This window comes from Branchiostoma lanceolatum, chromosome 16 (genome assembly GCF_035083965.1).
Source record: "Branchiostoma lanceolatum isolate klBraLanc5 chromosome 16, klBraLanc5.hap2, whole genome shotgun sequence".
NCBI lineage: Eukaryota > Metazoa > Chordata > Leptocardii > Amphioxiformes > Branchiostomatidae > Branchiostoma > Branchiostoma lanceolatum.
Window position 1 is genome coordinate 10,529,952 of NC_089737.1, and position 15,245 is coordinate 10,545,196.

Genomic DNA, 15,245 nt, shown 5'->3' on the forward strand with positions numbered 1-15,245 from the left:
TGTTGCAAACATCTTGTAAATGTCTTCGCAACAATTTTCAAGAACGATGTGTCATGTAAACGTTATAAGAGCTCACAATATTCAGTGAACGTGTGCAGGAATGCCCTATTTCAAAATCAAGTTTGTCTTGCTAATTTTCTATGAGAAAGTCGATCATATGTTAATTCAGATGTAGCAAGTTAAACAATAAGCGCCAAACGATTATTAGCGTATTTACTAGTATGCGGAATGCCCTTTCTTTTTTTTAGAATATTTGCAACATGTTTGTAGACATATGTAGAATAGACTTGTCTCTGATAAATATCTCAAAGTACGTTATAATTTGAACCTTTAACAAATGCTTTCCAATATTTGTTTATCTTTACGTCAAATATAGGCTTGATGGACACGAAACGTCCTACAACATCACAGGTCTTGTGCCAGAAACCACATACGTCATCAAGATGGCGGCCTACAGCGAGCATGGTCGTAGTGTGGATATCACTTATTCAAATAGTACAGGTATAGTGCATGTTTTGTTTAAGATCCAGAGACATTGTTTACTATCATAAGCATCTTAAGAGAATAGTTTCCCATACATTCATTTAAATAGGAACGTTAACTATCATTACTATGGACAGTTTATCCAGCTGTTTGACCTTGCAATTCATGTTCCAAAGAATTGTTTTTGTTCTTAAGTGAATTTTATGCTGAACTTTGATTTACATTGATGCTTTAATTAGGTTAATTATTGTACGATTGAGTGTCGCATAAATACATTACTATCCTTTGCCCATATAGGGTCTTTGTCATCAATGGAGGTCAGCACTGTTGAATCTTCACAAACAACGACGAAAGCTTCCACAGCGAATAGAGTGATAACTACTCCAATGGCCACGTCTCCGTCATGGACAGAGTCGACAACAGCACAGAATATCGAAGGTACTATATGTATAAAAATATAAATGTTAAGTTAACAGTACATACAAATTGATTTTGTATGACTGTCATTTCGCAATTGACTGTCACACGTAACTACGATGTCAGCAAAAACTATCGGTGAGTTCCGGTAGTAAAGAATACGCAAAATTCGTGTGAAGTTCTACGTCGTAAAAAGGTTAAGTGATAATCAGTATTTATGTCTTCGAATATATTGTTCGGGAAAGAAATCTTTATTTCTTTTTTCTGCAAATTTCTTAGTAGATCATTGACAAAGCATTTCAGTAGTTGTTTAAAAACTTGAAATTTAGATTCTTAACGGAAAATTTGAAACTTGTAGATGCCCTCGATGATCGATACGAAGTGAATTACAAATGTCCAAGTAGCAAATGAGGAAATAATTCAACACTGTTTACTTGTGTCGTGACAGCTATGTTTATTTCACCATTTTGTAGCAACCTCTTCAAAAGCAACAAAATCAACGACTGTTTTGGCTGGCGACACAACAACAGCCCATCGGACAACTGAAAACTATAGTAAGATTGTTCAACAGTGTTATCTACTTACTTTTGGAATACGTACACATCCCTAATTGCTTGTGGATACGTTATAACCTTCTGACAAAGATGATTTATCATAAATAGCACACAAAATTACATACGGTATTATTGATGTAGGAAATCAAGCTTGGTTTAGCAAGAAAACCTTGACACCTCACCCTATTCAGAGGGGAGGGGAAGGGTGCTTTTGAGGCCCGCGCCAAATTCCATGTCGCATAACCTCAGAACGGCTTATACTAGAGCCGCCAAACGTGGTGACTTTTTGTTAAATTTAGTTGGAAACAATTTCATTATGTTTATGTAAGTTCATGATTCGTGTTGCAATATGTCTCTGACAGACATATTCTCCGAAATACGCTAATTTCGGGTTTAACGGGTTTGCGCGGGCACTTTTAGCCCCCCAGGTCTAGATAGGGTTCACGGAATGTTGCTCTTGTTCACAGGTCAATTAACAGGGATATCTACAAAGCATCCCCGTATCCCACAGACATCGCGGGCTGGTAAGTGTTTCTTTTAGGGGTTCTTGTAATTTGTTTACAATATATTTTCAGAAAACAGGCGATCTGCTGTTTCACAAACGTATGTGTGTTGCCACAATTTTAACATGTATTAAATTCATTGAATAGAGATCAACAATATCTGAGTATGTTTCAGACATAAAAGAACATACAACTTCTCCCAAATGGACTAAGGAAGACCAAGGTGAAAAGGTACGACGCCTTTTGAACATTAATACCCGATGTTCTCACGTCTTAACGATGTTTTCACATCTTATCAACATCTGCGTCCAAAGTAAATTTAATTTTTTTTATGTAGCAATATTTCTCTCACCTCTGTATTGCCCAGCAAACGGATGTCAAAATACTTAATTACTGATACTATATTCCCTTGAACACTTGATAGCTCCAGAAGCTCGCACAAGGCCTGGAACAAAGTTTACCAGAAGTAGTGGGACCAGAGGACATTCTTGCAGTGTCGTCCAACATCAACGAGATCATCAAACCTGGTGATGGCTTTGAGTCAGAAATACCACCGTCAGTGTTGGTGAGCTTAACTCTACTTTGTCTTGAATGATCTGTAATTTTATCCACGGTAGTAAGAACTTAGGCTATTCCTAAAGAGGAATGCGCCGACCTTTTCATTGTGAAAGCTTTTCTTTTCATTTACTTTGTATATTTTCTGGACAGCAAACTACTGCTGGGATCATAGAGAAACTTGCTTCTGCCGCCAGGGGCTCACAAGACATGTCTATAGAAAACATGGAGTCCATAGCCAACGGTGAGAAGTTTTTATGTTACATGTAGCTGTACAGAAGTGCTCATCCTGGAGTAAAGCTCATTCAAAGACTTGATAAAGTTGATACCTTTACTTTATTTTACATCATCTCACCATAGCATCTGAACAGTATCTATTAATGTTTTGCTGTGAATAAAAGAACCTTGCTATTCTACTCCACTCCACTGTACTCTTCTCTACTCTATTCTACCCTACTCTACCCTACTCTACTCTACTCTACTCTACTCTACTCTACTCTACTCTACTCTACTCTACTCTACTCCACTCCACTCCACTCCACTCCACTCCACTCCACTCCACTCCACTCCACTCCACTCCACTCCACTCCACTCCACTCTACTCAATTACTGTCAGTGGATAAATTTGATGGCTAATGGCTTTCTTCTCTTTGTTTTCCAGCCTTGTTGCAGGCGGCTTCAGCAGTTATTGATGTGCTACCCAAACAGAAAACACAGACTGCGAGTATCTCCGACAATATTCTGGAAAGTGGTCTTATTGACACGAGTGCCACTGACCTCTCCCCCAAGCAGCAGCTAAAGATGTTAAAAGAGAAAGCGAAGGAAGAAGAAGACATGGTAAGAATTTTAATGACAGGTGAAGTTGCGTGATAAACATGGATTATGATATCATAACATTGCACCATTACTACGATATGTGAACTAGTTTTTTTTTTCACCATTTACCTTGTGTGTCTTTTTATCTAATTCAGCAACGAAAAGCGTCGCAGTCAATTGTGGCATCTTTGGACCAGGTTGCTGAAACCCTGCTGGCGTTGCAGCCCGAGGATGTAGAGTATCACTCAAGCTTTAAAACAGAAAACCTCGCTGTCGATGTGGCGAGGTTTTCCTCCGACGAAGAGCTCCGCCTCGACTCAGGGGATATTGTGGCAAATATCCCACCAACACCTTGGTCTAAGACACGTGACATGCTGGATGTCAAGGTAAGAAAGACACAAGTCACAATACCTTTTTTTCTTTATTCTAGTATGTTGTAAAATCGTTGAAAATAAAGTGATATGCATGCGTGAGCCCTTACTGCTCAACAAATGATCAAGCCACTTAATGTCTGGGGATAATCCACCTTATATTGTTTAGAAATACTAAACAATAAAGTGTTGCATTGTGGGTTACAGATGTCAGTTTTCAAGAAGAACCCCTATTCCTGGAGCAAATCGACAGGAGGACAAAACATCTCATCAGTGACGTTTCTGACCATCAATTCAAAGGGCTCCGGAAACGAAAGCAAAGGTCAAGAAGTAAAGCTGGATATTCCATTTGTACCATCCCAAGAGAGAGGACAGCCAACCGGCCGGCCATCACAGGTAACGACAGAAAGACCGAGCACGGCGGATGATAACACAAACGGCACAACTATGGCGTACCATGCCTTCAATGTTCAGTACGATAACGTCATCCCTGTTGTCCGTATGAACTGGTGGGATGTAGAAGCGACATTTCACGTCTACATCTCCTACGGATCTCCTCCGACTGAAGAAAAGTATCACGAGAAAAGAGTTATCAAGGAAGACGGATATGAAGCTTGGGTTCGGGGGACAAATTTTTCAACATCCTTCACTCCCAACACGACTAACCATGGCGGACGGATTCTGTATGTTGGCGTACAGAAGCTAGGTGCGTTTTCGACATGAAACATGCTTTATCCATGTTGTTCGTTTATATACAATTGTTAATTCAACTTGTAGCAATGGTGATAATTCTATATACATATATAATTCCCAGGATCGGTCAGCTTTGCCCAAGGCCATCAACAGCAGCCTACCGTGCAGATCCTGAGCAAGGATGACTACACACTGTCGACATCAGCTGTAGGCTGCTCCTCTTGGAAGGATAGTGAGGAACAATGGAAGCTGGAGGGCTGTGACGTAAGAACATGTATAGCTATTATCACCTACTTACCTAATTAGACGTACATTGTTTCTCGACCTGACTAGGTCGGCGGGGGGGGGGTGTTTGCAAAGTTGGTCAGTTGTTGCCAGGCGTCTAATTAAAGACGGCAAAAGACTGCTAGCAAGCTTAGGCATTCCTACTCGTTACCTTCTGTGCCAGATTGCACTTGGCTTGCTTTAGTATCCTGTCTCAGAGGCTTATATTACATGATGTTAAAGTCTACATATGAAGACTGCGTCATTGCAATAAAAGAAAAATACATATAAGAAAAAAAAAGGAGCAACTTCTGTGAGCAATCTGAAAGAAAAAATAGAAAGAAGCAAAAGCAGGAAGCAAGCAATGAGACAATGTGCTTTGACCCTAAAAACACTATCATAATGTAGGAACAGCTTGAGGTTGAAATTAATGTTTCTGTACTGGTCAGATACATAACACAGATTTCTGCCGCACTTCTTTTCATCGTGTAACCTTGAACCCGGGACAGGCTGACATTGATCTGGACCATGGGACCATCAGCTGCCGGTGTCACATGGCAGAGAGGAAGGTCTCTGTGGGGACCATGACTCTTCCACTTCCCAACTCCATCAACTTCATCAACGCGTTCAAGAACTTCCGCAACCTGAGCGAAAACTCCGTAGTGTTCTCCATCGTGGTGTCCGAGTACATTCTGTACATCCTAATCATGGTTGTCCTGTGCGTGGACTTTCATCATGTATGGGTAAGCTTGAAGTTAGTCCATTCTAGATCTTCAGCAATCTTCCATGATGCAACGGTAGTTATGCTTTTTCGTTGCACACGTCATCTTACCCTTAACTTGTAAGAAGTACCAGGAATCTAACATGTACCGAGCAAATGTATCAGTTGGACATGAGGAACTGGTAGTTCTGTATTTATAAGTGTATACGGTGCAAATCATTTGATTGTATTTTGTTGACTCTTTAGGTCAATATCAATCTTTCTTACTTAATGGTATTGATAAAACCAAATCAACGTAGCTGAATGAACTCTGAGGTTTTCTTACATCCTCAGATGGCTCTTCGTCGTCGTTTCACCTCCCGGATAAGCCCCATTTCTGGAGAGAGTGGCGGAGAGAACAACCAAAGGAAGCCGCTGGACAAAGTGACACTGCTCCCTCCTGACAGGATGCCTGCACCTCACGTCTATCAAATCACGGTCACCACCGGGTCCATGTTCGGGGCAGGGACCACGTCACGGATCCGCTTCCAACTCTTCGGATCAGAGGGCACATCTCCAGTCAAGATGCTGAACCCAGAAGGAGAGGTCGGTGTTGTAGCTCAGTAACGTTCTCAGTATTCACAATTTGTTCATTTTTAGGTATGCCATACCAGATTCCTGTATTGACATTTGTTGGCATTTGTTGACGTTTGTTTACAAATATAGAAATGAATATCAAACAATATTAATAATCACATGTTTAAGCGCCAAATGGACAGAAATATCAGCAAGACATGTTGATTTGTTTTTATGGCTGGGGTATTAAAGGTCAATAACAAAATAAAACGAGGTTTTGAAAGATGTGCCTGATATACAGTTCAAATTAAGCATCACTTTTCTTCGCGCAAACTCTGTGTAACATTGCAACATCCCAAACAACATAAACAACGTAAACGAGACATAATCTTTATTCATCGTTGCTAATTACAGGCTTTGGTGCGAGGAAGCACCTTGCATTTTATCATGCCTGTGCGAGAGTCACTTGGAGAAGTGATGACGTTGCACATCTGGCATGACAACTCTGGGGAAGGCGACACGTCATCGTGGTTCCTCGGAAGTTTTATCGTCAGAGATGTAGGAAAGGATGTGGCGTAAGATGGAAAAAAACCGACCTCTTTATCGAAATTGTTTTGAGTTTGGTCTCTTTGCTACACTACAAGCAATGCCCAACTACATCTTTTATTCTATCTTGGCATGTTGGGTTTGAGAGTTTGCAATCTGCCTTGCAAGATTTTGCTGGTATGAAAAACTAACAACTCTCCTCTTCACAGCAACGCAAGTGAACTTGACTGAATATGGTCTTCATGATTAAAGTAATAATGGCATGTCTGTTTCATTAGCTACTTTGCATTCCTATCATGGAAGGAAAATGTAGCATGACTGAGTACAAAACACAGATTGGTACACACATGGTCCTTAGTCAAAAGCTATGGTAATTTTTCAGATCTTACTTCACCTGCAACGACTGGTTATCGTCAGAAAAAGGGGACGGTGAAGTGCAGAAGGTGGTTCACGCAAGCACCGAGGAGGAGCTGACATCCTTCACCAATGCCTTCAACGAGGCAAGCAGAGACGTGTTCTACGATAAACATCTGTGGGCGTCTGCCCTTGTTGCGGCGCCGGGTAAGTAAATTAAGAAAATAACTGTCAATAGACATGTTTAAGAAGAATTCATAACGATTAATTGAAAAGATCAAAGGGAATGGAAATGCATCAATAGATTTGGTGTAATATAATATAATATATGAAAAGGCTATGTGTGCCTTACATTATTTTTCATGTATGTCTGTGTCCGGAGTAGGTTTCAGTTTCACCCAGGCCCAGCGTCTGTCCTGCTGCTTTACTCTACTGAACACCATGATGCTGGCCAGCGCCATGTGGTACAAGGCAGAAAACGCAACTGCTGACACAAGAGTATTGAACCTGGGGTTCGTTCGTTTCGCAATAGAGGTAATGTTTATCTGTTCAGCGTATTTTATATATCATTTTGTTATTATAAATTCATTATTTCATCATATGTTATTCTTACAGAGATCATTCTCATGAAATATCCTTACTTAAGCAACAGCATTAAGTATTTATACTGTTTAATGTGATTGTTTTCCAAGCCGTATTAATTTTCTGTGTCTTTTTGTTCATTACGTTTTAACAGGAGCTGTACATCAGTCTCATGACTGTACTGACGGTACTCCCCGTGAATCTGATGCTCCTGCAACTATTCCGCATGGAGGCGCCACTCTCAGTTAACACTCCGGAGATGTCCATCCGCCCGTCAAAGCAAGGTATAGAAGCAGTTATAAGAAAACTATAAAGTTTTGATATGCTAATCTCCTGCACATCATCTATGCAGGGAATCTTGATAAAGATACTTAGTATGTGCCACTTCTTGCCATTCTAATATAGCTAGTGGCAACATTTTAGCTGTATGACACCCTTCACCATGTCATCAAACCATTCATGTTGAACCTCAGGATATTTCCGAAAAACTCTCCTCCGCTTGTCCAAGTACGTGGCGTGGGTGACCGTGTTCCTGGTGTCCACCATCTCTGCGTTCTTCGTCATTCTGTACAGTATGGACTGGGGGAAGGAGAAGAGTGACTCCTGGATGAAGGCCTTCATCCTGTCCTTCATGGGGTCCAGCTGTGTGATGGACACTCTTCAGGTAGCGTCTTTTATGATAACAACATAATGTGACCAATTCTTAACCTTGTGTTGGAAAACAGATAAACCTTTTTTCCACAATATAGAGTGACATTTTCTACAGGCTGTTGGCACTATCATGGCGCTGAGCACATCGTTCTAAATCGCTAGGAACGCATCAAAAAGCGCTAATAACTTTTGGACTAGAATCAAAGACAAGAATTGAATCTATGGTACTTGTTCAATGATGATTATAGCGGTATTTGGTCCCCAAAGAAATCGAAGTCGAACAGATTTTGACTTTAAAATGCTACAACTGATGGAGATTGCCATTTGAATGTTACGAGTATCGTGGCCAATAAGTGGTAGATAGTTATCCATTTTCAGATATTCGTGCTTGCTGTGGCCCTGGCTGCCATCGTTAGCCTCCCGTTCCTCGCCAAGCCGCCGACTATTCAGAAGGAAGACCTGCAGCTGAACCTGTGGAACTCAACAGGTTAGACGTCTAACATTTGAATCTTTGACTTCTGATGACTACCTTCTCTTCTTCTGCTTTTTTTTCTTAGTTCAATTTTTTTCAACGGTCAAAATTTAGCACAATAACGACTATCTATTGTTTATTTTGTTATTACATAGATATGATGATAAACCCAATAATTGTAATTACATAATTCAGAATACGTCTGTATGGTTGATTTTAAAATGACTTAATTTGAAAACGTCATAAACTAAAATGTATCTTGAATATGCTTAATCTTTGTTTGATAATGTTGGCTTTGTTGTATATCCATGGCTTTGAAATCATAGCACCAAAGAAGGTCAATCCACCTGCCAAGTCTGATGGCCAATCAGCTAGGAAGAAGAAGGAACTGAGTAAGAAGTCAGCCTCGATACTGAAGGAGTTTCTTCTTCTGTTTATCTTCGTGGCCCTCCTCTTCTACATCGCCCAGGCGGACAGAGACCAACAAGCCTTCTATGAGACACAGTCATTGTCGAACAATATTCTGCATAAATATGATGCGGTAAGCAAAGGGTTCACTACTGCTGGTTTTAAAATTGTATCCCTTTATCTGAATGCATCACTCACAGCCATATGTACACACACTCATCTGTTCACAAACGTTCACAGACTGTAAGGATGACAATGTCAATTTTGCTTACAGATTAAAACTCCAGACCAGTTCTACGCCTGGACTGAGGCCGTCCTGCTGCCGACCCTGTACCCAGCTACCTGGTACAACGGAAGGGACATGAAGTACTTAGACCGACAGTTTGCACACAACACTGGATCCTTCCGCCTCGGTCCTCCACGTCTGACACAAGTTAGACAAATTTCAGGTGCGTCTTGAAACGTTGACATGATCTTCTATGTCTTTATTTTCTACGGGACAGGGGATAACACTTCTTATGTCCACTGAAAATAAACTGGTACATATCAATAATGTCTTATGCCCATCGCTGCAGGTTCCGTGGCTAGAAAGTCTGTTGATGACCTCGGCTGGAGCTTTCATCTGGGGAACGTGTCTGGTACCTGTTGGCGATTCGAGGTTCAGGAGATGTTAACTCATCCAAACGACACATTCGACTGCACGAATCGCCACTCGTTTGACGTGCCTTTGGGTCATGACTCCGCGGTTTCATTCTTTAGCGTCTTGAAAGAAAACGATTTTATCGACAAGTACACGAAATCCGTGACAATCGCCCTGAACTTCTACAACCCCAGCCTGAAGCTGTTCAGCGTTGTGAACATGATCATAGATCGTTCCGGAGTAGGGCATCTCGTGCCGAGAGCAAGCATCACTTCGTTTAAACTGTTTCAATACGAAAGTGATGCTGACTATAAGGACTTGTTAGTGCACATTCTGTTCACACTCGTCCTCGCAGTAATGGTTTTTAAGGAATTAAAAGCAATGAAAAACACGGGATGGAAATATTTCACTTCGAAATGGAACGCCCTTGTGTGCATTAGCCTCATCGGTACAGCCACAACAATCTCTGTCTTCATCAAACGATACCTGGTGGCATCTGAAACACTCGAAATGGTCGCCAAAATTAAAGGTACGTCCAACTTGTCGCTAGTATTTGGATAAACAACATTCTTGTTTTGTATGAATGATTTCCTCAACCAACCTGAATCCTATACATCCGCATGACACATTAAATTCCATCATTCTAATTTAACTTCATAGTTGTTGACTTGAATAAAAGTACCCCTTTGATGACATTTTTGTCTTTTATCCACCAGGTGAGCTGGGGTTTGAACACTTTGTTGACCTGCAAACTGCTGCATACTGGGATGCTTGCTTTAATCACATCTTGGGTCTTGTTGTCTTCATCAACACCATTTCTTTACTTCGCGTCGTCCGCTTCAGTGAACCAATCGGCAAACTCCTGGCCCTTCCCGGTGTCATGAAGGGGGAGCTCATGTCGTTCGTAGTTGTTGCTGCCGTGGCCTTCATGGCTTTTATCAGTTCAGGTAAGTATTCTAAAACCATGTCACATTTTCTTTGGAATTTTGATGTTACCAAATATTGTAAAATACTCAACGTTGACGCCTTATTTATCTATCACTGCTTTCAGGATTCCTCATATTCGGAAGCGAAATGGAATCTTACACAGACCTGTACCACACAGCGTTTTCACTCTTCGAGATGATGCTCGGCAGGTTAGTTTTACGTGTGTGAAGATCTTTATATATGAAAAATTGGGAACCCATTACACTTCAGCAAATAGTGCTATCAAGGACGTCTCATGATGAGTTTTTTTTTTATTTTTATTTTTTTTTTTTATTCTAGGTTCTTCGCCCAAGACATGTTGGATTCCAATCCTCTCACCGGACCGATCTTCTTCTCCACCTTCATGATCTGCATCTTCATCCTCCTGATGAACTTCCTCATGACCATCATCTGTGACGCCATTTCCGCTGACGTTGACGTCAACCATGACCGTGAACTTGCCGATCACATGTGGAAGAGCTTTGGGGCCATGTTCGGGTTTCACAGCCCGCAAAAAAAGGAAAATAAACCAGGTAAATTAAGCAGAAGTACATCATTTCTGGCTCTGGTATTTTTGCAAGCGACAATCATGTAGCTACGTTAACAAATAAGAAAAAGACATCCTGACAAGCAGGTGTAGCGATGCATATTTATGATTATTGACATGAAAATTAAAACCGATTTCTCATGTTTGCTGCGAAGGTGTTCTGGAGATGGAAGAGCTGAAGGCCAACATCTGCATCATTCGAGCTGAACTGGATGAGGGCCTGGACATCTGCAACTCCATCCTGCCTTCAAACCTACAGGAACAACACCTGGAGAACACAAAAGTACCTAGCTTCTTGAAAGGTGATCACTGCAACGCTTCTTATCATATCATTCGCGAAGATGGTAAGTTAGCAACGATTGTCGAAGAAAATCAAAACAGCACGGTGGGCATGGAGGTCACTCAACAACCAGCTGACGCCAACGTCGATAATTTTGACATTGATACCGAAATTAAAAGCCTGGAACAAGAATATGAGAAAGAAGAAAACAATGAGCATAAACTATCAACCGAGGTAAGAATGGATACCAAGAAAATTGAGGACATTGTTTCGAGGGTGAATCGCGGTACCACTAAACAAACAGTACAGAAGGTACCCCGGTGTATTCAGGTTGCAGCTGCCCCACGTGAGAAGAGAAATGTGACCATTGCCACACATGGTCAAAAACGACCTGCACGAAACATGTGGATCCCCGATCTAAAGCTCACCGTTCAAGACATGGCTGTACTCCTTAGTGACGATATGCTGACAGACAAACACATCCATGCCGCACAGATGTTACTCCGCCGTCAGTATCCAGGACTGGGAGGTCTACAAGATACGGCAGTAGGAGCGTCCGCGTACGGATATACACGGGTCTCCGGAGAAGGTCTACAGATTCACCATGCTGGCATCCTCCACTGGGTGGTCTCGTCCTCCATAGGTGGACATGTCAGCGTTTATAACAGTTTGCCCAGTAAGCTTAATGCATCGTTGGAGCACCAGTTGTGTCAGTGCTACGCGCCACTCTCCAACATGGACACCGACGTACTGACTGTTAAAGTACCACGTGTGCAGGTACAGGGTAGCAGGTTTACCTGCGGACTGTTTGCCATAGCGTGGGCTGTAGACATCGCAATGGGGACGGATGTTACTCAGGTCAGGTACAAGGAGAGCAGGATGAGAGCCCATATCCTGGACTGCTTCGAGCGCGGTCACCTGTCTCCCTTCCCACAGGTCAGTCGGATCACCAGCCGGCGACCCAGTCCTGAACACCGGATCCCCCTTGCTGCGGCAAAGGCGTTTATCCAGAAAGCCTGGAGGACTGATGATGTTTGAGGAGTGTAACCAACCGCCATGGCAAGAAAAGTAGAACAGTGGTTGGAAATTGCTCCAGTCATCACTGTCCTGAGGAAAGTAGTAGGCGGACTTTAAAAACGTAACAGTCTTAAAGAACTTTAACATTGATTTTCCCACCGGATAGATCATACGATGTATCATAGTTGCTGACATTTCTTTATCATAAAAATGGTAATTTTAGTGGTTATATTATTGATATCTGTTGTAAAACTTATTAGTTTGAACGTTCCGTTTTGCTACCTTAATATATTTTTTAATCTTATTAGAGCCTGTAGCTGTTGAGTATATCCATACCACATTTAATGCTTTTTAATGTGTCATTTTAAGAGTTTTATGACATGTTAGAACGTCAAAATGAGAAGCTTTACAAAATTGCAAAAGCCGTGTGATGTGTTTCGAGTGAACAATAACGTGAAACAGAATATGTATATATTTTGTATATTTAATGGTACGCGTATACGATATGACTAACAACATCAATTATGTGCAATCTTGTGTGTGTAGTGCGTCTTTTCATTGTTTTATTGTGTTGAACTATGTATATTTCATACTGCTGCCGTTAAGAGAAGCGTGTGGCTTGAAAACGGTACGACCGTATTTATTTGTGTGTTTTAATGAGTGAAATGAAAAATTGAAAATGAAGAAACATTATTTGCCTTAATCTATTTAAGATATGATAGTTTGGTAATTTAAGAAATTTTGTTATATGGATAAGAATAAACAAATAAACAAGTAAAAACATTTACATCATTGTGCAGATGGTTACTAGAAATCGAGGGACAGAGACATATCACAGATGCTATCAACTTTCGTCTATTTGACGGGTGATCTTACAATTAATGTGCTTAGGAGCGTAGAAACTTTAAGAAGATATGTATAACATGTGTGATAAAAGCGCTTGCGATTTGTCCCTTGCGGTCACACTGATGTGCGATGCGCGGGTAAAACAAGTGGTCTTCACTCGAAATGTCACATTTTTTCCGGTTTAACTCCAAAATCAGATACAAGACTTTTTGGAAATTGCAGTGTTACAACAAACATAATGTACAAGTACAATCATTAATATTCATAAAAAAGGGATTTACAATTATTCAGTTCTTCTTCATTTCGAGCCCATTTGCGCCATTTTGCCAACTGGAAATATTTTGACATTTGAACAAAAATGCCATCAATTAGAGGCGCCACATTTGCGCCGATTGACGCCGACTTGCGCAAATGTTCTAATGCATTTCGCAAGTCGGCGCAGTCAAGTGAGATACCATGTTTAGCTTACAGAGCCCGACTGTAGTCTCTTGACACTTCACCGCAGCCCGCCTCATGCACACCTTGGCCTAAATTGCATCTCTGAAGGCTGCCGCTAGGAGTCTCTCCTACACGGCAGGGCTTGTTGTCTTCATTTCTCAATGCCGAACAAGTCGTTTCAGGGGGAATTAGGGCATTCCAATTCGGGCCAATAATACATTCATTCCTATGGGGAAGTTGACAGAAATTAGGTATCATTATCTCAGGAACCAACGATTCTGACCAAGAAAACTTACCCCCCAAATTCTCACCAGTTCTTTAGACTGTCATCTATCAGAATTACGAGAACTTCTATACGGCTATTCTCCGGGGAAACACCCCCGAGCGAGAGCACTTGAGTCAGTCCATTTGCCTTAAAAGGGCCCGCTCGGGACCATCCCACTATCTCACGGGGGTCCAGAAGACAAAAAGATGAAGAATGGTCGTTTTTGTCAACAAATTCTAAAACTATGAAGTCTGGCCTGTCATACCCACCCAAGACTTGCCAAGAGTTCACCAAAAATCCCACCTAGAAAGGCTTTCAATGTTTTAATGCCCTATTTAATTTTGATATCTCTCACCCTGGGGTCCAGGCGCCTGCGCCAATACCCTAATCCACCCTATAACGGCATTTTATAAGATTGTGTTGCAACCCGTTGAGCAGACGATACATCAATTACACCTTGTGAAGTTTTGTCATGAGATGTTCTCCATATATGAACTATTAGAAAATATAAATAAGGGTGACTATTTTACTTTCTACAGGGGAGGGATCACCAAATAAACCTCCCATTGCAACACCTGCAATGAAAAACAAAACACATTTACCTGACATTGTTAACCTCAAGTCGTTACTACAACTGCAAAGCTAGTTTAATAATTTCCAGGTCTCACCAAGACCTACCCACCTACCAAATATCAAGACAATCCATCCAAGTCTTCTTGAGTTATGCTGTTCAATTGCACACACACACACACAAACGCTACCCCAAACATAATCTTCTTGGCGAAGGTAATAAGGCCAGTTGACCACATCACAAAGAATCGATCTGTCCTTGGTGCTGAACGTTATCTTAATAGTACATACAATCATCATTATCATATCGGGCAGCTTGCCCGGGCTAAGGCTGCTCTCTCCCTTCTTTTTGTATGTACTTACAATAGCTCATAAAAAAATGCAAACCAAGCATACACGAGCGCACACAGAAGCATTTCTGTACTTGATGCTTAACACCACACCTGCAAGACGGGCAGACACACGTCTCCTTGGTGCTGAACACCAGGTTTATTTATTTACCACACCTGCAAGACACACACCTGTCCTTTGGGCTGAACTCGATTCAAATACAAGAAAAATGTGTGTATTATGATGAACACCACACCTGCTTTCCCCAGTTATTATGACATATTTGCTAACATGCATGGCGACATTAATACCTGTCAGGGAGAGAAGCCGTCACTGGCAGCGTCACCATACTCTGACTGCTGTCACACGACCCGGAGACGTACGGAAATTCATACTACTGT

The 15,245-nt window shown here is 41.4% G+C and overlaps 1 protein-coding gene and 1 long non-coding RNA gene across 2 annotated transcripts; both read left to right on the forward strand.

Annotated features, from left to right (window-relative positions):
• The first annotated feature begins 4,362 nt into the window (after positions 1-4,362).
• LOC136422065 (uncharacterized) lies at positions 4,363-7,034 on the forward strand. The gene is made up of 4 exons (XM_066409697.1): positions 4,363-4,656; positions 5,166-5,399; positions 5,711-5,962; positions 6,861-7,034. The coding sequence occupies exons 2-4, from the start codon at positions 5,211-5,213 to the stop codon at positions 6,909-6,911; spliced, it is 492 nt and encodes a 163-aa protein (XP_066265794.1). The 5' UTR covers positions 4,363-4,656; positions 5,166-5,210; the 3' UTR covers positions 6,912-7,034.
• A 1,358-nt stretch (positions 7,035-8,392) lies between these two features.
• LOC136421400 (uncharacterized) lies at positions 8,393-9,390 on the forward strand. The gene is made up of 3 exons (XR_010753453.1): positions 8,393-8,552; positions 8,864-9,078; positions 9,220-9,390. It is a non-coding gene; the product is annotated as an uncharacterized lncRNA (long non-coding RNA).
• The last annotated feature ends 5,855 nt before the right edge of the window (positions 9,391-15,245 follow it).

Coding starts and splice junctions, on each gene's coding strand:
- LOC136422065 (XM_066409697.1), top strand. CDS start 5,211: ATGGCAGAGAGGAAGGTCTCTGTGGGGACCATGACTCTTCCACTTCCC. Junction 5,400..5,710: donor TGGACTTTCATCATGTATGG/GTAAGCTTGAAG, acceptor TTACATCCTCAG/ATGGCTCTTCGTCGTCGTTT. Junction 5,963..6,860: donor TGCTGAACCCAGAAGGAGAG/GTCGGTGTTGTA, acceptor GTAATTTTTCAG/ATCTTACTTCACCTGCAACG.